The following is a 19736-nucleotide window of genomic DNA, read 5'->3' on the forward strand; positions in this document are numbered from 1 at the left end:
TGCAACACTAGACATAGAAAAATAAACTTTTAAAATATCCTTAAGTATAGGCTCCAGATACTGAACTTATATCCCCATGACCCGTGCCTCCAAACACCCTTATCGTCTGCTTATTTTAGAGTAAGAAATGGGAATGGAATCAATTTCTCCATATTCATAATTTCAGGCAACTAGATAGGTTGGCAAAACTTCAGGTGACCCTTCTGACCCAGAAAAGGGTACTGCATGTCAGATATTGTAAAGAAAAAGGAAGGAAGGGTAGGGAACATATGGTATTTCAAACATGGTCTGAGTTGATTTGGGTCTGGAAGATATTATGCAGTATTCACGGTGAGATCATCTGATCATGCTGTTTTCATAACCAATTTCCCTCTGGGCCAAGGAATCATATGTGGTTACTAAACAAGCAAGTGTTACTAAGACTTCTTTAATCATCTTGGAATGAAGCTGACCAAGGTAGATTACATGAAATATGCACATATGTTCCCTCTCTCCCCCATGTATGTACATATACAGGTCTATTATCTACCTATCATCCATGTATACATACACACATAAACATGTATATACACATATATTCCTATTATACTCTTATAGAGCATTTTAGATCTTGTTCACGCAAATGAATATTCTAGACAACGGAACTACATTTCTAAATAAATAATTCTTTTCAGCAAATGGCTGTCTTAGAAACCTAGTGTAATCTACGACATCCCCTCTCAAGAATCAGTATATTTTGATTAATCTGACTCAAGATTTTAAATTGTTTTAATTTTTTGTTCATTGCCTGTTTTCCAATCTCTACCAAGACTTGTAATACCAACACAAAGAGGGAGGTTACACAGAAAATCAGACTTAAATATGAAAACAGCGGCACCCTTCAACTTTTATATAGTTTGCAAACTTTCTTGGGTGAAAATATAATTTATTGTGATTAAGAGCACCTATTAATCATTTCTAATAAAATTGCTAATAAGTACTTCTTCGCTTATAAGAACAAAATTCCCCATCTCTCACTTTCTCAAGCCTGAAATGCTGAGAGGAAGAATGAAGAAAACGCCTGGGGCCCAGAGGCCTCCTTATCCTTGTGAAGTCATGGTTATGCTGCTTTCAGAGTTGTAGGTCTCTCTCTAAAACGGCAGTTTGTTCCCTAATTTCCAGTCCATTGCTCATGTTCAATCTTCTGTCATGTCACCGGGGGACCATTCTCTCCTAACTGATCGCTCCCTTTGTATGATGTCATATTGCTGCTCCCAATAATAAAACCTAACATGATCACAACAATCCGCTTGTTAGGCTCTTCAACCAGTTCAGGGACTGGCACAAGTCTTACCAGACAGTGAAGGGCCTTTTCATCCCACCACCCACTCCTCACACACCTCCCCCCTCTACCCTTCCTCACACATCTCCCCTTCACCCCTCCTCACACACCTCCCCTCCACCCCTCCTCACACACCTCCCCCCTCTACCCTTCCTCACACACCTCCCCTTAACCCCTCCTCACACACCTCCCCTCCACCCCTCCTCACACACCTCCCCCACCACCCACCTTCTGCAGGAGCTTCCCCTTGCTTGGATCTTATTCCCCTCTCCTCAGTCTGACAAAGTCCTACTCTCTGTGGACCCAATTTGAATTACTCTGTGATACCTTTCTTCAACTACTCTGTGCAATGTTCTCCTGAACTCCCATCAGTCTTGGCACAAATTTGATTATTTAATCCTTTTTTACCATGACTGTTTACATATCAGTTTACAGGATTAGACTATGAGTTTCTTGTTTATATTTGAATTCCTAATGTCTGAGACTTATAAAAATGACAGTTTTATTTATTACATGTTTTAATTATCAAATGATCTTTAACACAGTATCTTACCCTTAAGGAAGTCCCATTACTTTTCTCACAAATACACACGCACGCGCATATATATGCACAAGCTCTGGCAGGGGTGATGATAGTAGCAGCAGCAAATATTCATTTTTCTTTTTTTTGCTGAGATATAATTAACATATAACATTATATTAAGGTATACAACATGATTTGACATTTGTATACATTGTGAAATAATCACAGTAAGTTTGGTTAACATCCATCGCCTTAAATACATTTTTTTTTTTTTTTTTTTGTGAAGAGAATTTTTAAGATCAACTCTTTTAGCAACTTTCAAATATGCAATACAGTATTATTTATCAGGCACTCATATTGCCAGGCATGGTTCTAAGTTTTTTACATGGATCATCAAATTTTATCCTCATAACAATCCTATGAGAATGTGAGGTACGTTAATTATTATCTACATTTTCATCTAGATGAAGAAATTGCAGCAGAGGCCTTTGAGCTTGCCCAAGGAGACTGCATGGCAGAATGCCTGTTCTTAACCACCAGTGCCTGACCACAGGAAAAGACCTGGCTTAGACAGATGCTCAGTAAATCTGCTTGAGTTTTTAAATGGAAAGAAATAGAATTTTTAACTTAAGACCAACGGATTATAGCCCATGAGTAGAATACTCAACTAAGGGTCTTTAGTTATCAATACCGCTTATCCAGAAAGCAAACTGGAATAAAACTTCATTGCAGAGTCTAAGATTCATTTCATATTCCTTCAGCTTTTCAGTGAATGAAGTACAAAGCCAGAGCCCTACATGAATCTATATCACAAAATGAACTGAGTCAAATGGACTGACATCTTTTTGTTCACACACAGTAGTAAAAAACTCACATTGACTATCCTACTAGGAAAGGAAAGGAAACAAGTGATCTTTCAGCCTAAATGTTTATAATACATTGTATTCTGGGGGAACTGGGTCAGTTTCCTGGAAGTAATTAAATAGATGCCTCCCACCCACCCCAATCTGCCCCTCCATTTCTTAAGGCCGTACAGTGACACAGGGACCATCACAAAGGCAATTTGTCTATACCGTGGTCTGAGATGTAACCAGGTTGTAGCAAACTACCTAAGACATCTATACAACTTCAATAACTATGTTAACATATTTTACAAAGATCAAAAGTAGTTGCTAGTGTTTTTTGTTCTAGGAAACATCATTAATTTTAGTTTGGGTAGGGCACCTTGAAGCATTTCTAATTATACTGCTGGTGATGATGGTGGAGGTGGTAGTAAAAATACCTCCACCACCATATGCTAAGATGCTAGTACCTGCCAGGCACAATTCACGCATCATCTCATTTATTTCTCAAAACAACCTATAGAAAAATGCTATCATCCCTATTTCACAAGTAAGGAAACAGACTTGGAGAGATTAATTTGTGTCAGATTGCCCAGCTAGCAAGTGGCAGCACTGAGATTTGAATCTTGGCATTTCTAACTCCAAATTCTGAACTCTTTTTAACTACAAAGCCACCAAGTTTTTTCCCCAAAAAGAGACTCTGAAGGTAAGTAATAATTTAAATGAGCAATATTCCTCATTAGTAACTTCTCTAGAACAATAATAGGCTTTGATCTGAAAGACTGCCTATTTGTCACTGGCCAGGAGCTCCTCCTCGCTGGACAAATCTGAGACTCAGTATACAGAACCTGAATGTCTGCACACCAGCTGCACTAACATTGGAAGCCCTGAGGTGATTAATTCACACACAAAGAGGGCCCTCAGGAGAAGGGGTGTGAGTCAAAGAAAAACTCCAGGGTCCTGATGCAAAATAGGTCTCTTCCAATGTTATTGTAAGAGAAAAATGTTAAAAAGAAAACAACCAAATACAAATGAACAAATTAAATCTCAGAGCTGAAAAATCTTTATTCAAAATAGGTAGGCTTATCACTAGTACTGACAATAATTTGCTGTACTATATATAAGATTCCACACATTATTGCAGTGGCCAGGGGTAACATAAGGAGGCAAAACCTGAAATACCGTTCTTTTCATTCTTCTGCACATTGCTAAATTTCTAGATTTATAATGCAAAATCTGTTAGTTACAAATTACCCCAAAACTTGGTAGCTGAAAATAACAAACATTTGTTATATCAGTTTCTGAGGGTCAGGCAGCTGGGAGTGGCTTAACTTGGTGGGCTGCTGGCTCAGAGCCTCTCCAGAGATTGTAACCAGGGGTCAGCTGCGGTGCAACCCTCTCAAGGCTCAACTGGCAGGAGACCTCCTTTTAAGCTCTCACAGGTCACAAGGTGACAAGGCAGCAGGTCCCCCCAAGGCAAGAGAGCCAGAGAGTGAGAGCACCCAAGATGGAACCACGGTCTTTAATCTTGGAAGTGACATACCATCGCTTCTTCCATGTTATACGTTTTGGCAGCCATTGCACAGATCCAACCCACACTCAAGGGCAGGGGTACACATGGGACATGCATTCTAGCGGGTGGGAAACCAGTGGGGCCATCTTAGAGCTGCCTACCACTTCTTTTCCTCTTTTGGCTTTAAATCCAAAGACTAAGTGATTTGTGATGAGACAGTCATACCATGTTTCCCCGAAAATAAGACTTACTTTCGGGGAAATAGGGTATTACAAAAGGAAAAGTACAAGGGGGTGCTTATCTACCTACCAACCCTTGACTTTATTTTTTCCATTTCAAACATTTAAATGTCACCATCTGAACGGGGATAGTAAAATAGAACTTTGCTCCTATTTTACTAGGGTAGAACTAGTTTTTAGTCTCTAAGACTTATTCTCTACCCGTCTCAACATATATACACACTTGTGTATACAAATATATACACACATCCCATATATGTATGTATAGAACTTATTATAGAACTCAGTGACAAACCAGAATATAAAATATCAGGTTTAGTTAACAAGAAATTTCCTGAAATACATTTAAGAGAAAAATTTCACAATTTGTATAACATGCCATAGTCCTCCTGAATGAACATAAAAAAATGGAAAAAGATTTATATAAACTTTATGCTATTACATAAATCTACCTGGTGATGAATTCAGTAAAAGAAAACAAATATAGCACTACTTTATGTTATCAGGATGCAAATGACTTTATTCAAATTAGATAGTATTATAGTTAGCAGTTTGTAACTACTTTTCCAGTACTGCTTACTTATTCAAAACCTAAAGTATCCTCACAGTATTGTTAGGAGCAAAACAATTTAGATTTTTTAACAATCCATGTTCTTTCGGTAAGCAAATGATAAAAAGAAATGTGTTCTGTCTGTTCAGTTTATACTAGTTCCTTATAAACATGTTCCAAACTGACTACCATCAAATTTTTTTATACTATTGCAGAAAAGAAGTTGCTTAGAATGTCTTTAGGAAGACCTTGTTCTGTCTCGGAAAAGGCCTCCTCCTGAATCTGTGACTTTGAGAAAGACAATGCAGGCTATAAAAATGTCACAACAGCTATGACTGCTGCTGAAATGGCTTCTTAATGAGAATGGGCTGAGAGCTGGCTCCACAGCAGGACTCTGCAAGGGCACGTGCTTTATATTTTATACACAGCCCTCAACTCTCACTGTTATTAGTTCTAAAAGGGATTTTAAAAACCTGATTCCAAAGGCATCTGTAGGGGTCTTTTAAAAGAATTTAGATCATGACAAACAATCCTAATTTGGTCTTATGTTACTACTTCCAACTGGTTCTAAAGAGGACATCTCACAGCTAAATATGGAGAGGCCTGTATTAAGATTGTGTGTACCCCAAACATGACTACTGCCATCATTTGTGAGGGCTAAGGGCAAAGGTATTGTTTCTTTAGGAGTAATCTATTATAACAGATAGGCGAGAGTCACTGTACAATAAATAACTTATTGCCACTAATTTCCTAACTATCTAATCAGAGCACCTGCAAGAAAAGAGGACAGTACAGGTGTATTTTTCACAGAGCAGAGAATGAAGGGAAACGTTTGTGGCACTGGCTGAGAGAGCCATTCGAGGAGGGTAACCAGGAGAGAAGGAGGATCCAGGGTCCCTGGAGAGTCAAACCCAATGGAGAGAAGGCACAGAAAATCGGGATGCGGGGGAGAGGGGTTCAGAAAGACAATTGGCATTAGAGGCATTTAGAAGAAAGTTTTACAACACAGATAGGGGTCTTGTAAATGGAGAGAGGAGGGGAAAGATGCAGGAAACTTCTTGCCAGATGTCTTATGCTCATTCACTTATTGCCTAGACTTTTCACTCCATCCCTTGCTCTGGAAAAAATGAAGTATGTTTACACGGTGTGGTGTGTACACATAAGAACCCTAAACAATTTTTGACCCATGTTTTGATATCTGTTAGGGAAGTGGTCTGATTTCACAAGCTTTTGTTCTATATTTAGACTATAGCCCAAGGACTTCTCCACTACAAAAGACATCATTTTAGATTTGTCCAGTGGTTCAGGGGAAATAGATAACTTTGAAAACATGCATACACCACTTTTTCACAGCTAAAATCCAATTTCACTTGCATATTATTTTAATTTTCCTTTATCTTGATGGAACAACAAAGAAATCACTATTAGATTGGACTGATTAGAAGGAGGGCCCACTCTCAAGCGACCAGCGGTGTCAAGGCAGCTGCAGTGTCCTGATTCTGTTCTTTTGCATGTACAGAGGGCTACAAGGGTGATTCCGAGGGGGAAAGCCTGCTCTAAGCCATTTCCAAAGCTTTCACTGACGGAGAAGACTTGCATCCAAGTAACAGAGGGGTATACAGTATGATATGTTGCCTGAGAAACCAAAACACAGTGGCTTAAAACAACCGTTTATTCTAGTTTCTGTTCATGATGTTCTACGCATGCTTCTGCAGTCTGGCCCCTTGGGCTGGGTTCCGCTGGATGGTGCTTGAGGTCTGAGCTGGGCTCACTGCATATGCCATCACTTTGGAACAGTTGGTCTAGAGGAGCCTCGGCTGAGATGTTTCATCTGTTCTGCATGGTCCGTCATCCTCCCACAGGCTGAGCCAGGCTAGTTCACATGGTAGCAGCAGGGGTCCAGGAAAGCAGAAGCAAAAAGGTCTCTGGAGGTCCAAGCTTGGAGTACACATACATTATTTCCACTATAGTCTACTGGCAGCCCAGATTCAAAGGATGGGAAAACAGACTCCATTTCTCAATAGGAGGAGCTGTAAAGAATTATGGTCATTTTTGCAATTACCACAATAACTCTGAGGAAAACATACCTGTTCACTATACTAGACCAGAATATCTGGTAATGTTAAATCAAATGCCTCTTCTAGAAAACCCAATTAATATACTCAAACAAATACTGGAAACAATTACTTATGTTTACTTTCATCATAAAAAGTTAAAATCAATACAATTTGCAAATCATAAAAAGAAAAAATTAAATCCCATAATTTAATACACCCAAACTATTGAATTTTAAATGAACATTTCTTTGTGCCCAACAAAGTACCAAGTGTCAATAATTTCCTGAAAACAAGTTGTCATAAAATTCTTAATGATATATTCAGGTGCTCATTAAATGGTTTGAAGACCTATGTAGGATTTTCCTCCCACTATACTGGATTTCTTGATAATGATCACGATACATCTGTTTATTGTCCATGTTCAGCTCCGTTATCCTCACACCCCTGTGAGAGAGATGGCTGTAACCCATTTTCAGAGAAGGATCCTGAGGTTTGAAGGTTAAGTAACTGCCAAGTTCACAGAGCTAGTAGGTGCCAGGGCTAAGAACTGAGCCCAGGATTCCAAAGTAGATCATCAACCTCCATACAACGCCCTCTAGTGCTCCGGCCTTTGGTGTAAGGTACCCAATGATGTAAGAAGGATGAAAAATACAAGGGGTCATCATGGTGCCAACCCACAGCCTGGAGCCAAGCCGAGCGCACATCCGCTGGCCCCAGGGTGGCATTTTCTCCTCCACCTTGAGATGACACAGTGTATAAATAGGAATCAAGATTCAGATAGATGTATAGATCTATAGCTGTAAGCTAGGCTCCTGTACCAGCTCAGAGACACACTTCCTTAATTCAAACCGGTGACCTTGGAGAAGGACAAATTACGGCTGAGTCTATACCTTGGCTTCATTAGAGAAGAGTCAAACTGAAAATGGAAGGGTGTGAATACCAAGAGTTTACTGATTTTCCGCAGCCTCGTTCTTTGGATTCATGCTATTAATTCTTCCTGCAATGCCTTCTTTGCCTAATGAAATCAAATTTATCCTCTAGGAGTTAGTTTGAATGTTGTTTTCCCCATAAAAAACTCCCAAATCGACCCAATTAACGTTAATTACTTCTGCATGTGAGACCTCACATGAGTGATGTGTGTTCCTATCACTGCAGCGCTACTCAAACTGTGTGCTGAGACAAACTGAGAGCAAACAATGAGGAATTACTACACCATCTGACAGTAATTTTATGCCTGATACACTTAATAATTTTTTAAAAAATTAGCCCTGTATTTGTCTTTTTTTTTAGCAACTCCTATTGTGTTTTTAAAAATATCAGCCTATGATAGATTGAGTTTTTAAAAAACCAGTTCCACTCCACAGGTATTTTGAGAAACACTGTATTATAGCATTTATTTAATTCTATCTAGCACTGTGGTTAATTTACATATCCACCTTGCCCACTAGCTATCTTTCCTGCCTGCCTTTTTTATGTGCCAAAGCTGACATCACAGTGTTTTGGGGGATACACACATAACTGGTGATATTGAGAGAAATGGGGTTGAGATTCTGTAGTCTTACATTTAAATGGCCCTTTTAATATTCTCTATGAAAAACAAAGGGTAACTTTACTTTGTTTCCCTCAGTTATTTTTACTGTAGGCCAGTACCCACACCATAAAGGAAAAAACAGATTCCTTACCTTTACTTTGTGACTCATTCTATCAAGGCTTTCATGACTCATAGAAAGAAAAACTCCAGCTAACATCTGTACGATCATTTTGCAATGAAACATGATATCACTTTATCTTCAAACAAAGCAAGGGCAAGGTCACTGTGGTTACAGACTTATTAATGGACTCAGTACCAAAGCATCTGTGCTAGGCTTTCAGCCTCTTTTTTTTCTACGCTCACTGTTCAGATAAAAAGTTCTGCAACAACCACATGGAAACTTACCTTTTTACCGTTTTGCATGGTGGTCAGAATGTCACTATAATGAACAGGCTGACTCATTCATGATTTGAGGATGATTCACCAATTCAGAGAATAAATATATGTGTGTGTGTGTGTGTGTGTGTGTATATATATATATATATATATATATATATATATATATATATATATGTTGTCTTTTAGCAAATGAGAGCTCAGCAGTCCTCACTGCCTAGTTTCTCAGACAGCTCCCCACTCTAAGCTTTGCTCAAACCCGAGCAGTCCCCCATTCTTAGCAGACTACCTGAGGATCAGAGAAATTGGTAATGTAAACTGCAGTCTTCTCCTTTTTTGAATATGAGCAAAATAAAGGCAGTGACACCTGGACTCAACCAAGTTCTACGGCTCTGTACTCAGTGTGACAGAAACAGGAAGCATTTTTACAGGACTGTTCCTCATTCTACCCAGTGAGTGTGCTGTGGACCTTTCCTCTACTACATTCTGTTCTTCCCAAATATTCCGGGCAAGGAATAGTGCTTATATGGTTAGTTGAGAAGGAAAAAAGAGAAAAGCAATTGAGAGTCATTTTAGGGTGACAGGATGAACTTGCATTAGAAAATTATAGTCCTGTATCCCCTCATCTCTCTGATCTCCCATTATTTAAGTAGGGATTATAGATCGGGTACTTAGAAAACACAAATAAGTGGAACTACTCTCAATTTGATTGGAGCTGGATAGCTGAAAAGCAGAACATCTAAATTTAATTATCTAATAACAGTACCTAAGGCAAATTTTAAGACCTTAATCTTCATTTAAAAAACAGATGAACTTATCAATTACCAAATTACTTTTCCTAAAATTTTGAAAATCTATGAGGTTTTGAAACGTGTTTTCCATCTGGTTAGTCTTTTTTTCTATTTTCCTCTCCTCGAAAAAGTCAATTTCATAGTTCATAATTTATATATTGTTCTCTTTTTACTTTGTAAAAAGCAAAGTGATTTCCTGTATGTACTGTATATTAATGATCTAATAAACAGATTTTTAAAAATTAAAGTTTCAGTTACCATGGCAATAGTTACCAAACAAAAATTAGTAATGACTGCAAACAGGAAACACAACCCAAGATTGACTCTTTTATAAGGCATTTGTAATCAGGAAGACATTTTCTGTACTTACAGGTATAAGATTATAATTATTATATCCTTATCCATTTATGAGATTTTTCACATTCTAGTACATAAAAGCTGTTTTCTCATTTCTTTTTCATTTGCCATTATTTAATATACATGAAATAAGAATTCCTAATTACAAAGTTTGCAAAACCAGGAACTAAGAATCACCACTAAAATTGCCCATTCTTTGTGTCAGAAGTTTAGTGAACTGCTGACACGTAAAGAGTCACCGATGGGTGTAACCCCAATTGTGCTTACTTTCTATTATTTACTTTGTCATTTACTGTTTTGCTCTGTCATTCCTCTTAAAAGTATAAGTTGTGTTACAAGGCACCTTGTGATTTTTGTTCAGACCATACCCTGAATCTAGAACAATGCTTGACACATAAAGTACTCACACAGTTTTTAAACGAATCATTGCATTTTGGGAGAGAGAACTTTTAAAGATTTTTTAAAAGCTCCATTACTTTTCATTTTCGTATAACTGAATACCAAGGAAAGTAATACATCACTCCTAGGCTGATTTGACCCAGGTTAATAGAGCATTTGAATCTCCATACTACAGATTTAAATTATGAACTTAATGTCTATGATATTAAAAAGGTGAAACAAGTTGAAAAATAGCTAAGATTTATGAAAACAATTATTCAGTTAGTATACTATGACATTTCATTGAAATCACACATATGTTTATAGATTCTTGACTTGTGTAATTTTTAAGCGCTGTGGAACATTAATATTTGTGAACTATTTATAATATTTTCCACAAAGAGTCACCGAGTTTGGAGAAATCTTAGAAATCACTTGATTCCCCTACTGATTTTTACAGATATGGAAACAGATCCAAAGTAGCCAACATTACAAAAACTAGAGTGGATCAGATCAGCTAACTCTCAGCGCAGTGATTTTAACCATATCATATTGATAAACAGAAGTGGGATAGCTGATGTACTACAGGAGATCTTTCCATCCACTATAGCTCTTTACATACTGCATACGTACTGACCTTTTCTGATTGCTGATCACATTGTGGTGATCTGGTTTGTAAAAACTTGTATTAAAAATATCAAGCCAAACTGTATTCTTACTTCTAGTTCTCAGAAAAAGAACATAGGAAGTAGTCCTCTTTTAGTCTCAATAATAATTTATTGAGAATGATCACCAATATATCAATCTTTTTCTACTAAGTAGGCCCCTCAGAATAATGCTTGCTCCCTGCCGTCCATCGTTAATTCCACGCTCACAGTGCAGATACAATCCCGGAGCTTAGTGAGAGCCTCAGGAAATAGTTGATCACTTTGGTGTTTTCCAGTGCTTCTTAACAAACCTTTTTGTATGAAGAAAGGGAAAGTTAAAACAATGACAACAAAAGTCAGTTCTCCCAGCATTGAGTTTGTTTGTTTTTGTTGTTTTTTTAACTACTCTGTTCTTAGTCGTCTGGTCTGCCAATTCAGAGCACTTGAAGCACTTTTCTGCTGGGGCAGAGAGGTTTAGTGTACCATGTTATGTGCAAGGCTTTCTATCTACTCTGGAGTTCAACAGGTAGAAAAGACTCTTCCACAGCGCAACCATGAGTGTCCCTATACACTTTCAGATGTCACAGGTAGAAATCCCAAAGCAGAGAGCCAACTGCAGGGTCATTATTGTTCAGGACCAAGGAAGTAGTAGGAGGCGGCATTACCAGGGCTCCCAACAAATGCTGGGAAGTTGGAAGACTCCTATGATATATGGTCCAGAATATTATAGGAGCTTATGGAATTTCTTTGCCTGTGATAGTCTTCCAAAAGTTCCTTTGCACGATATTTTACTTTACTTAGACTTAGTCTCTGTCCAAACAAGGTCAATGATAACTTACACTAAAGGGCATACAGACAACATGGATAAAGTATAAGTAAAATATAAAACACCAGTAGGGAGGCAATTTTATTGGAATAGAAACCATTTCCTCCAATATAATTTCTTTAAACAAATAAAAATGTTGAAATGTACCTTATGTTAGTTCTCTTTTAATATTGAGATAATTCACTCACCATACATTTAGTGAGCAAGGCAGGGAAATAACAGGCCTCAGAGGCTAGGCGGTGTGATGGAAGAAGCAGGAATTATGAAGACTATGGTTTAAGATCATAGTTAGGTTCTGCCAGTTTCAGATTAACCTATCTAAGCCTCAGTTTCTTTAACCTTAAAATGAGGCTAAAGTCTACTTCATAAGATTGCTTTGAACAGCAAACAAAACAACTATGCACGCATAAATAGGATATAAATCCATTTCTCTAGGGGGACAAAAAGATGAGTGTCCTAAGAGGGTCCTAAGAGTTACAGATCCCATGTTTGGTAATTCAGAAGAAAGATTTGGCATCTAGCTTAGGACAAGAAGAGTTCATGGAGGATGGTGCATGGTGGGGGTATCTTGAAGAATGAGTAAAATTCTGTATTGTAGATGGTCAAGCAAAGTCAAAGGGTAAGGTGATGGTACACAGCTAATAACCAGTTGAGATATAAATCCCCAATTCTACTTCACAACATAGCATAATGGAACCAAATCAATAGAAAACCTACTCAAATTCTATTCAAACCAATATTTAGGGCAAGTTAGGGAAAGTGACTTTTCATAAGCAATTAATGTAATGAATCGCACCATGGATTAGAAGAGATCAAAGCCCAGTTGAAGACTACTTTACTTTCTTCTGTACTTCTTTTGAAAGACTAAGTAACTGCCCCTAAGACAAAGCCCTGGAAATACCTTGCCCTGTTCTCCCATTTCCCTCCACCTTGCCAATGATTCTCACAGCAAGAATGGCGTCAAGCAGAAACCCAACTATAGATTTGCCCATCTAAGTCACTGTTTACTTGCTTTTTCCACTTCAATCAGGGGCTACCTAAAAGAAAAGGCTCATTCTAATTTCTAACAGTAATAATTTCTGTGGTTCAGTATTCTTTCCAACTGTAGTCACTTGTTTCACTATGGGTTTTTAGTTTGTTTGTTTTTGTTTTGGCTAATGACAGAAGCTTTTAAAACAAGTTTGGATGCTAAGAAAGAGGACTTTTAGTGACCTGTACTCTTTAAAATGCACATCTTTTAAAAATAAAATTAAAGAAACAAAGAAAAGAGTACTAGAAAAAAAATGCAATATGTTAGGAAGGATCAAAAGACAGAAGTCAGAATGAAGGCAAAAATGAATAAGGTATAAAATTAAAAGCCTTCCAGCAATTCCAGGCAGCATACGGATTATTACTGGAATTTTCTTTCTCTCTGGTATGTTTTTAAAGGGAAAAAAACATGATTCTCAGGGGAGAGTAACACAGAAAGCAAAGAGGAAAACAGCTGGCCGTGGGCCATGATTTACCATTCACCACAAAATGAGATTCTGTTTCTGTTTCTCAAAGGCCATTGTTTTTTTCCAAGTAGACATAGGCTTCTACTTACACAAAGTCAATTATAATGAAGAGACTGAAGACATGAGGACGCGATCTAGACACATAACTTAGAAGACAAGGCAAAGACATAAAAGTCAAATTCTAGCCTAAAATATTATTAAAACAAAAACTCTGTATAACCAAACTAGCTACCACATCTTAGCAACAGCTCTCTTACTTCAAACAAAACAAAATATAGCAAAATCTAATTATATAATCCCTTGTCTTTGTGATGGTGGGTTTTAACTGGTAATTAACCCAAATGTGTGCAAATGATGTGGACACCAACTTCTCCTTTTATAAAATAAGAATCCCACTATAGGATCATCCACCTAGGATGCTGTGGAATAAAGATAATCCACTTTAATTCTCCTTACACAAAATGTTAATGGAAAAAAATAAATGACATTTTTCATCCGCTTGGGGAAAATTCCTTAGGAAATAAACAGTATAAGGGTTTTAGAAGGAAACAATGCCATATATTTTAAGACAGAAGTCAAATTTAGTTTTATTTAGCTTTTTTAGCTTATTTTCCTTTAAAAAAAGTTACATTCAAATGGTTACTTTTCTTGTATAACCAAGTCAAAAAGAAGAGACACCTGAAAACTATCTAGGTACCAAAATAGGGTGAGAAGGCTCTGCCAGTAGGTCAGAGATAATCTTGCAATGTTTTCTTCTTCTGGTATGTTAAAGTTCTAAAGAGAAGACAAGGTGGGTTTTTGGGGGTGTGTATTTCTTTTTGTTTTTTTTAGATTATGGCTAAGACTATGAAATGTATTCCTGGGACCTCTAAACTCTGTGCTGGGAAACTTTGTATGGAATCCACAGAAATTCAGGTCTGTCTAGGGTCCTACGAAGGCACAGAGAGGGCATGGTTGGCAGTCAAACGGGACATCTTTGGGGATTTCCAGTAGTTTTCAATTTACTGGTTGACTGCCCTGACTACCAGCTATGACAAGATAGTGAAAGAGGGTTTATTATTGTCATGGAGTTATCTGCAAAAGCTTTAAATTTATGGGGGTGGGGAAGGAAAGGAGGAGGATTACAGAGAAGGATAAGATTCTCAGTTGAAAAGATAACCTTTTAAAGGAAAGGGAAGATGGAGGAGAAAACTTTACACTACATATTAAGGGCATTGTTTATCATAATCTACATTTTGAAACTAAGGAAATTGTTTATAAATGTCTGGATTTTTCCCTTGCAAGCACATGTCATTCTTAACTGTACTTTCTTCCATTGAATTACTTTTTCCTTGTCTCAAATGCTTTCAAAATCACTTTTGGATGTTGACTTATTTATTTATATATTTTTTAAGTACCCTTTATTTTTCAGAGCACTGTTAAGTTCACAGCAAAACTAAGCAGAGGGCAGAATTCCCATATATCTGCAACCCACTTAGCTTTCGCCAGTGTCTATATACCACACCACAGTGGTCTATTTGTTACAACTGATAAACCTACACTGATACATCATTATCCTCCAAAGTCCATAGTTCTTACTAGGGTTCACTCTTGGTGTTATTTATTCTATGGATTTTGACAAACATAATATAGTGACGTGTGTCCACGATTATAGTATCATAGAGAATAGTTTCTTTGTCCCAAAAATAATTCCCTGCTTCACCTATTCAGCCCTCCCTCCAAAGGATGTTAACTTTTAAAAGTTTTGAATCAATATTTGTAAGCACGACAAGACTTCCACCGCCCAAATTTTAGACAAGTACTAAATTAAGTAGCTGTTACAAAATAAACAGTGTTCATCAACAGAAGGCTGAGCAACAACCAAAATACTTTTAGTGGCAAGCAAGATTAACAAAAAATATTAGTGTCGTTTAAAAGCAAATGAAACAAGAAACCAAATGGGAAGAGAATAGAATGCAATCACGTTATCTTAAAATTTGCATTATCTTTCCTGTCCTTGGGTTCCCTTTTGAAAGCTGGTTCTAGTCTTAAGCGACAAACTGTTTTCCCACTGTAAGTTTTTATTTTTCAACACCTTCCTAACCTAATATTTTGCATTTTTGTACATTTTCAAAACTCCAGTTCTGAGCATGAACAGAATGCTCAAATCAGGAGCTTTGTCTTTAGAAGATGAAATAATAGAAATATTGGCAACTATGATGGGCAAGAGAAGAAAATTAGGTTCTATTCTCTCTGCAAAACTTCCTTCCCTATTTGATAAGAGACAGCTAGCTTAAATTTACCGAAAAGTAAATATGAGCAATTCATTGGAATGAGACATTTCCCACAGAACGTTACACTGGAATGTGATACTAGCATTCCGTTTGACTCACAGTCTGGTCCCCACCCTTTCCTCGCCGGGGACCTGAGGCTCCCATAACGCGGGGCGGGGGTGGGGGGGTCTCAGGTAGAGCGGTGGGTCCCGACGTCGGGGACAGCCACGCGGGAAACGTCACCGGGCACTAAAAGCACTGGTGACAATCACCGTTTCGGGCGAGCTGCCAGCGAGGGAGAACGTTTTCTTTGAGAGGTAACTTCCTACGAGGGAGGCAGTGCTTTGGAAATCAAGAAATGAATGACCAAAAAAGAAAGAAAAAATCATCACCTCCCACGTTCTCCCAGGCGCGGGGCGCGGAGTGCATTAAATCAGCACTGTCCCTTAGGGGCGTCGGGCAGCGAGCTGGGCGGGGAGGAGGGCTGAGCTGTCAAAGTCACAGCACCGCTCCCGGATCGCAGAGGCTGAAAGCGAACTTCCTGAGACAGGAAGGAGTGGTGCACGGTCTCGCCCGCACTCGCCGTAACCTCACGGACTTCTCTTCGGGAGGCACAGGCACAGGCGAGACGTTCTACGGGAAGTGGCAGGCACTTCCAACCGTCGGACGCGGTTAGACCGGAGAAAAAGTCCTGCGCCCGCCCCGGCTCGCGCGCTCGCCTTTCAGGAGTTAACCGGGCCGCCAGGCACCCCTTCTAACCCGGGGGCGGGTACAGGCCCGGGACCCGGAGCCCCGGGGCCGGCTCGCGCCCCACCCACCGCCGGCGGCCAGGGGGCGGTGCCCCGCGCAGGTGAGGCGGCCGCCAGCCGCGCCCCCTACCTTCTTCACTTTGACCGCCAGGTCCATGTTGGTGGGTCAGAGGTTCCTTCCCCGGTCCGGGATCTCACGTCCGGGTTGGTCCGGCCTCCGGCTCCGCCACGGGTACTTTGGGGACCTACCGCTGTCCGGCGCCGCTACCGCAGCCACTCGTCCCGCGCACTGAAACTTCCGCTGCCCAGTCCGCGGCAGCCGGCCTGCAGCGGGGACCGGGAACAAAGAGGCCCACACAGCCAATGGCAGCCTGGCAGCGCCGGGCAGCCACCAATCACCGAGCGCCTCACGCACCTTGAGGCCCGAGCGCGGCGCTGGCAAGGTGAGGGGCGGGGCCGCGTTAGGGGCGGGGCCCCAACGAGAGCTCCCGGGTACCGGCCCTGGGCCCCGCGGAGGCGCTGGGCGTCAGTCCTCAGCCTGTAAAGCGCTGGGGCCCGGCTTGGCTGCCCCTGAAGATGAGGAAGAGCCCTTTCCATTCTGGTATCTTTTACCTGTGTTTCCCTTGGACCTTAGATATGTGTCCTGGGGAGTACTTATCCCGCTATTAGCTTCTTAGTTTATTTTCAGGACAAGGAGAAAGAGAAGCTACCACAAACATTCTTAGGGATCACTGTGATGGCCAATGCACCCTAATTTCACTGTTGAGCTGTGGGTATGGCCTTTTCTCAAAGGCTTTCTCCATAATCCCAAGCACTGGCAGAGGACCTCCTCATCTCAATGAAGATTCTTACATATGTTTTCTGAGCCTTTGATTATTCGAAAATGAGGATGCTGTGAATCACTTCGGAGACAGGTTGGGCCATTCCTTTGGAAGTAGAGGCTTGTTCTTTGTCCCTGCTATGTGAGATGGTGTGAGGCTGCTCATGTGTCTCATGCTGGGATGAAGCAGTTTCATAGGACTAATGAGCGGCACTGGAGCAACTAACTGCACGGGATCCATTCCATGGCCTAATTCAGGAGCGACTGCAATGAATACTCTCAGTGGGTAGATCCGGACAGCATTTAGGGATTATTGAGTCTAGCTTTCTCATTTTGCACTAAACTGAGGACACCAGAGGGGCAAGAACTTGCCCACTTTCTTAGTCTCTTGGGGCAGAGGTAGTGCTCATGAGTCTTTAAGCAAAGTCTCCAGCATATTTGGGACTGTCAAAACAGCTTTTTGATTTAAGTAAAAGAGAAGAGTACTTTATTTTTTCCAGTTTGTTGTTATGACAAAAGATTATAATGAGTGGACGGCAGGTGATTTCCTAATCTGGCATCTACTTTCAAAATGAAAAAAGTCCCAAATAAAGTGGGTATTTGGGTCCAAATGTCTCTCCTCTGTGCCTCTGGAAATTTCGTAACAGAAACACCCAAAATTTATTTGAGCCAACACTTTCAACCCTTTGCTTACTTGGCTATTTGTTAACATTATTCAACAGAACATTGATTTATAATGTGAATGTTTTCCTCATCCTATTAATAAACTAAAAATGGAATGACAAAAATGGATCATGAATTTTTCTTGTCACTCAATTGAAGTAAAACTTTCCCATCCCATTTTCCCAAACCGTCCTAAAACTTTGGGCCTCTACAAAGTTTACCCAGTGTAAGCTCCAATGAACATGAGGTTTGTGACAAGGCAATTTGGTCTCTTTCATGGAGATTAACAGATGGAAAATGTCCAGTAAAACAGTTTAAATAAGGCATCAAACAAATGTTGTAACATAAATTCTGGGCTTATTTGGTGGGATTTCAGAGATGACAGTAAGAAAAAGATCTGGAAACTTTTTTCTTAAACATCAAATTCTGCCCTTCCTTTTTTCCTGCCAACCCTCCCAGCATCACTGTTTATGTGTATCATTGCCAAGGATGGAAGTTGAAATTCAGTGATTTCTATCTGGACTCATTACAGTGCCAATTAAATAGAAAATAAAATTGAGGTAGATAAATACTAAGTTAGGAGGCTTGGATTGTGAGTCCTTATTTAGCTGATGAAGTGTTTAGCTATACATTAAGGAGTTAGAAGTGATAATACTTGGTAGTTGATGACACAGGAGTGAGTAGAAGATGTCGCACATGTTTCTGACTTGATCATCTATCTAGATGCTTCAGGAAAAGAGAAAATAAAGGATGAGGGACAGGATTTTGTTTAGTTTTTCTTTCTTTAGGGGGTAGTGGGGATGAAGAATATCATGGGTTTTGAATATCATGGGTTTGAGGCTGGGATATTGAAGTATCTATATATAAATCTTAGAGATGAAACCTGAACCGGAATAGTGATTTAGGAGTCAACACCCTACATAGTTAAATGATTGAAAGCCATGAGTGGAATACTATCAGCATGGGAGACTGCAAACTAAGACAGTATTGGTTAGTACAACTGAGCAAAGCTGAGCAAGAAAAGCACAGAAAGGAGATGAGGCTAGTTAGAGGGTAAGGAAAAAAAAAAAAAAAAAAAAAAAAAAAAAAAAAAAAAAACTGGAGTAGAGTCCCAGCAACCAAGAGAGGAAATTCAAGAAGTAATTATCAACAATGTCAAATTGTAGAGGAAGGTCAAATGCCCATTGGATTTAACAAAAATGAAATCATTGGTAAACTGGAGGCATGCTAGCTATATCCCACATGAAATTTGATAGCCAAAGTAAGGTAGAGCAATGGGTATGGGGAGTTAGAAGGAATAATCAGTGTTATTAGAGAGAAAGAAAATATTGGAATTAATACATTGGTTTGGAGGGAGGGAGTCTTGAATGACTCTTGGGAACCTATTCTGGGTGACTGGCATGGTAGATGATCCTCACTCCTTAAGGTTAGAAACAGAAGAGAAGGAAGATTGAGAAAGATAATGGGTTTCGTTTTGCATGTATTGATTTTTCAAGGGCAATTGGGTCTGAGTCTGGTGGTCAAAAGAAAGATCTGGGTTAGAGATACAGATGACTGATTATAAATGCACAGGCACACACGCATACATATACAGAAATACATGTGCATACAAACACACACACGGTAAACATAAGCACTAGGGAAAGGAAACACCAATGGAAAGTTTTCTACACCAGATGAAGTAAATTTTCAAGCTAGAGATGAATACATCTGTTTCCTTGATTATTAATGTCGTCCCAGGAGCCTTCTTTAGAGATGTTAATCATTTATTAACATCTCTTAGAG

General features: G+C 39.4%; 1 protein-coding gene and 1 long non-coding RNA gene across 2 annotated transcripts in view; both read right to left on the bottom strand.

Moving 5' to 3' along the window:
* Nucleotides 1-16930, bottom strand: part of TES (testin LIM domain protein) — a 43471-nt gene extending 26541 nt beyond the window's left edge. Inside the window, exon 1 of the mRNA XM_019743229.3 lies at nucleotides 16599-16930. Coding sequence (XP_019598788.3) covers nucleotides 16599-16625 — 27 coding nt within the window. The 5' untranslated portion in view covers nucleotides 16626-16930. The remainder of the gene's footprint in view (nucleotides 1-16598) is intronic.
* On the bottom strand, nucleotides 6642-16592 carry LOC141567630 (uncharacterized). Its single transcript, XR_012490470.1, has 2 exons — nucleotides 16112-16592; nucleotides 6642-7018 (listed from the first exon to the last, which is right to left on the bottom strand). It is a non-coding gene; the product is annotated as an uncharacterized LOC141567630 (long non-coding RNA).
* Nucleotides 16931-19736: the final 2806 nt, after the last annotated feature.

This window comes from Rhinolophus sinicus, chromosome 8 (assembly GCF_057876585.1).
Source record: "Rhinolophus sinicus isolate RSI-liver-muscle chromosome 8, RSI-T2T, whole genome shotgun sequence".
Classification (NCBI taxonomy): Eukaryota; Metazoa; Chordata; class Mammalia; order Chiroptera; family Rhinolophidae; genus Rhinolophus; species Rhinolophus sinicus.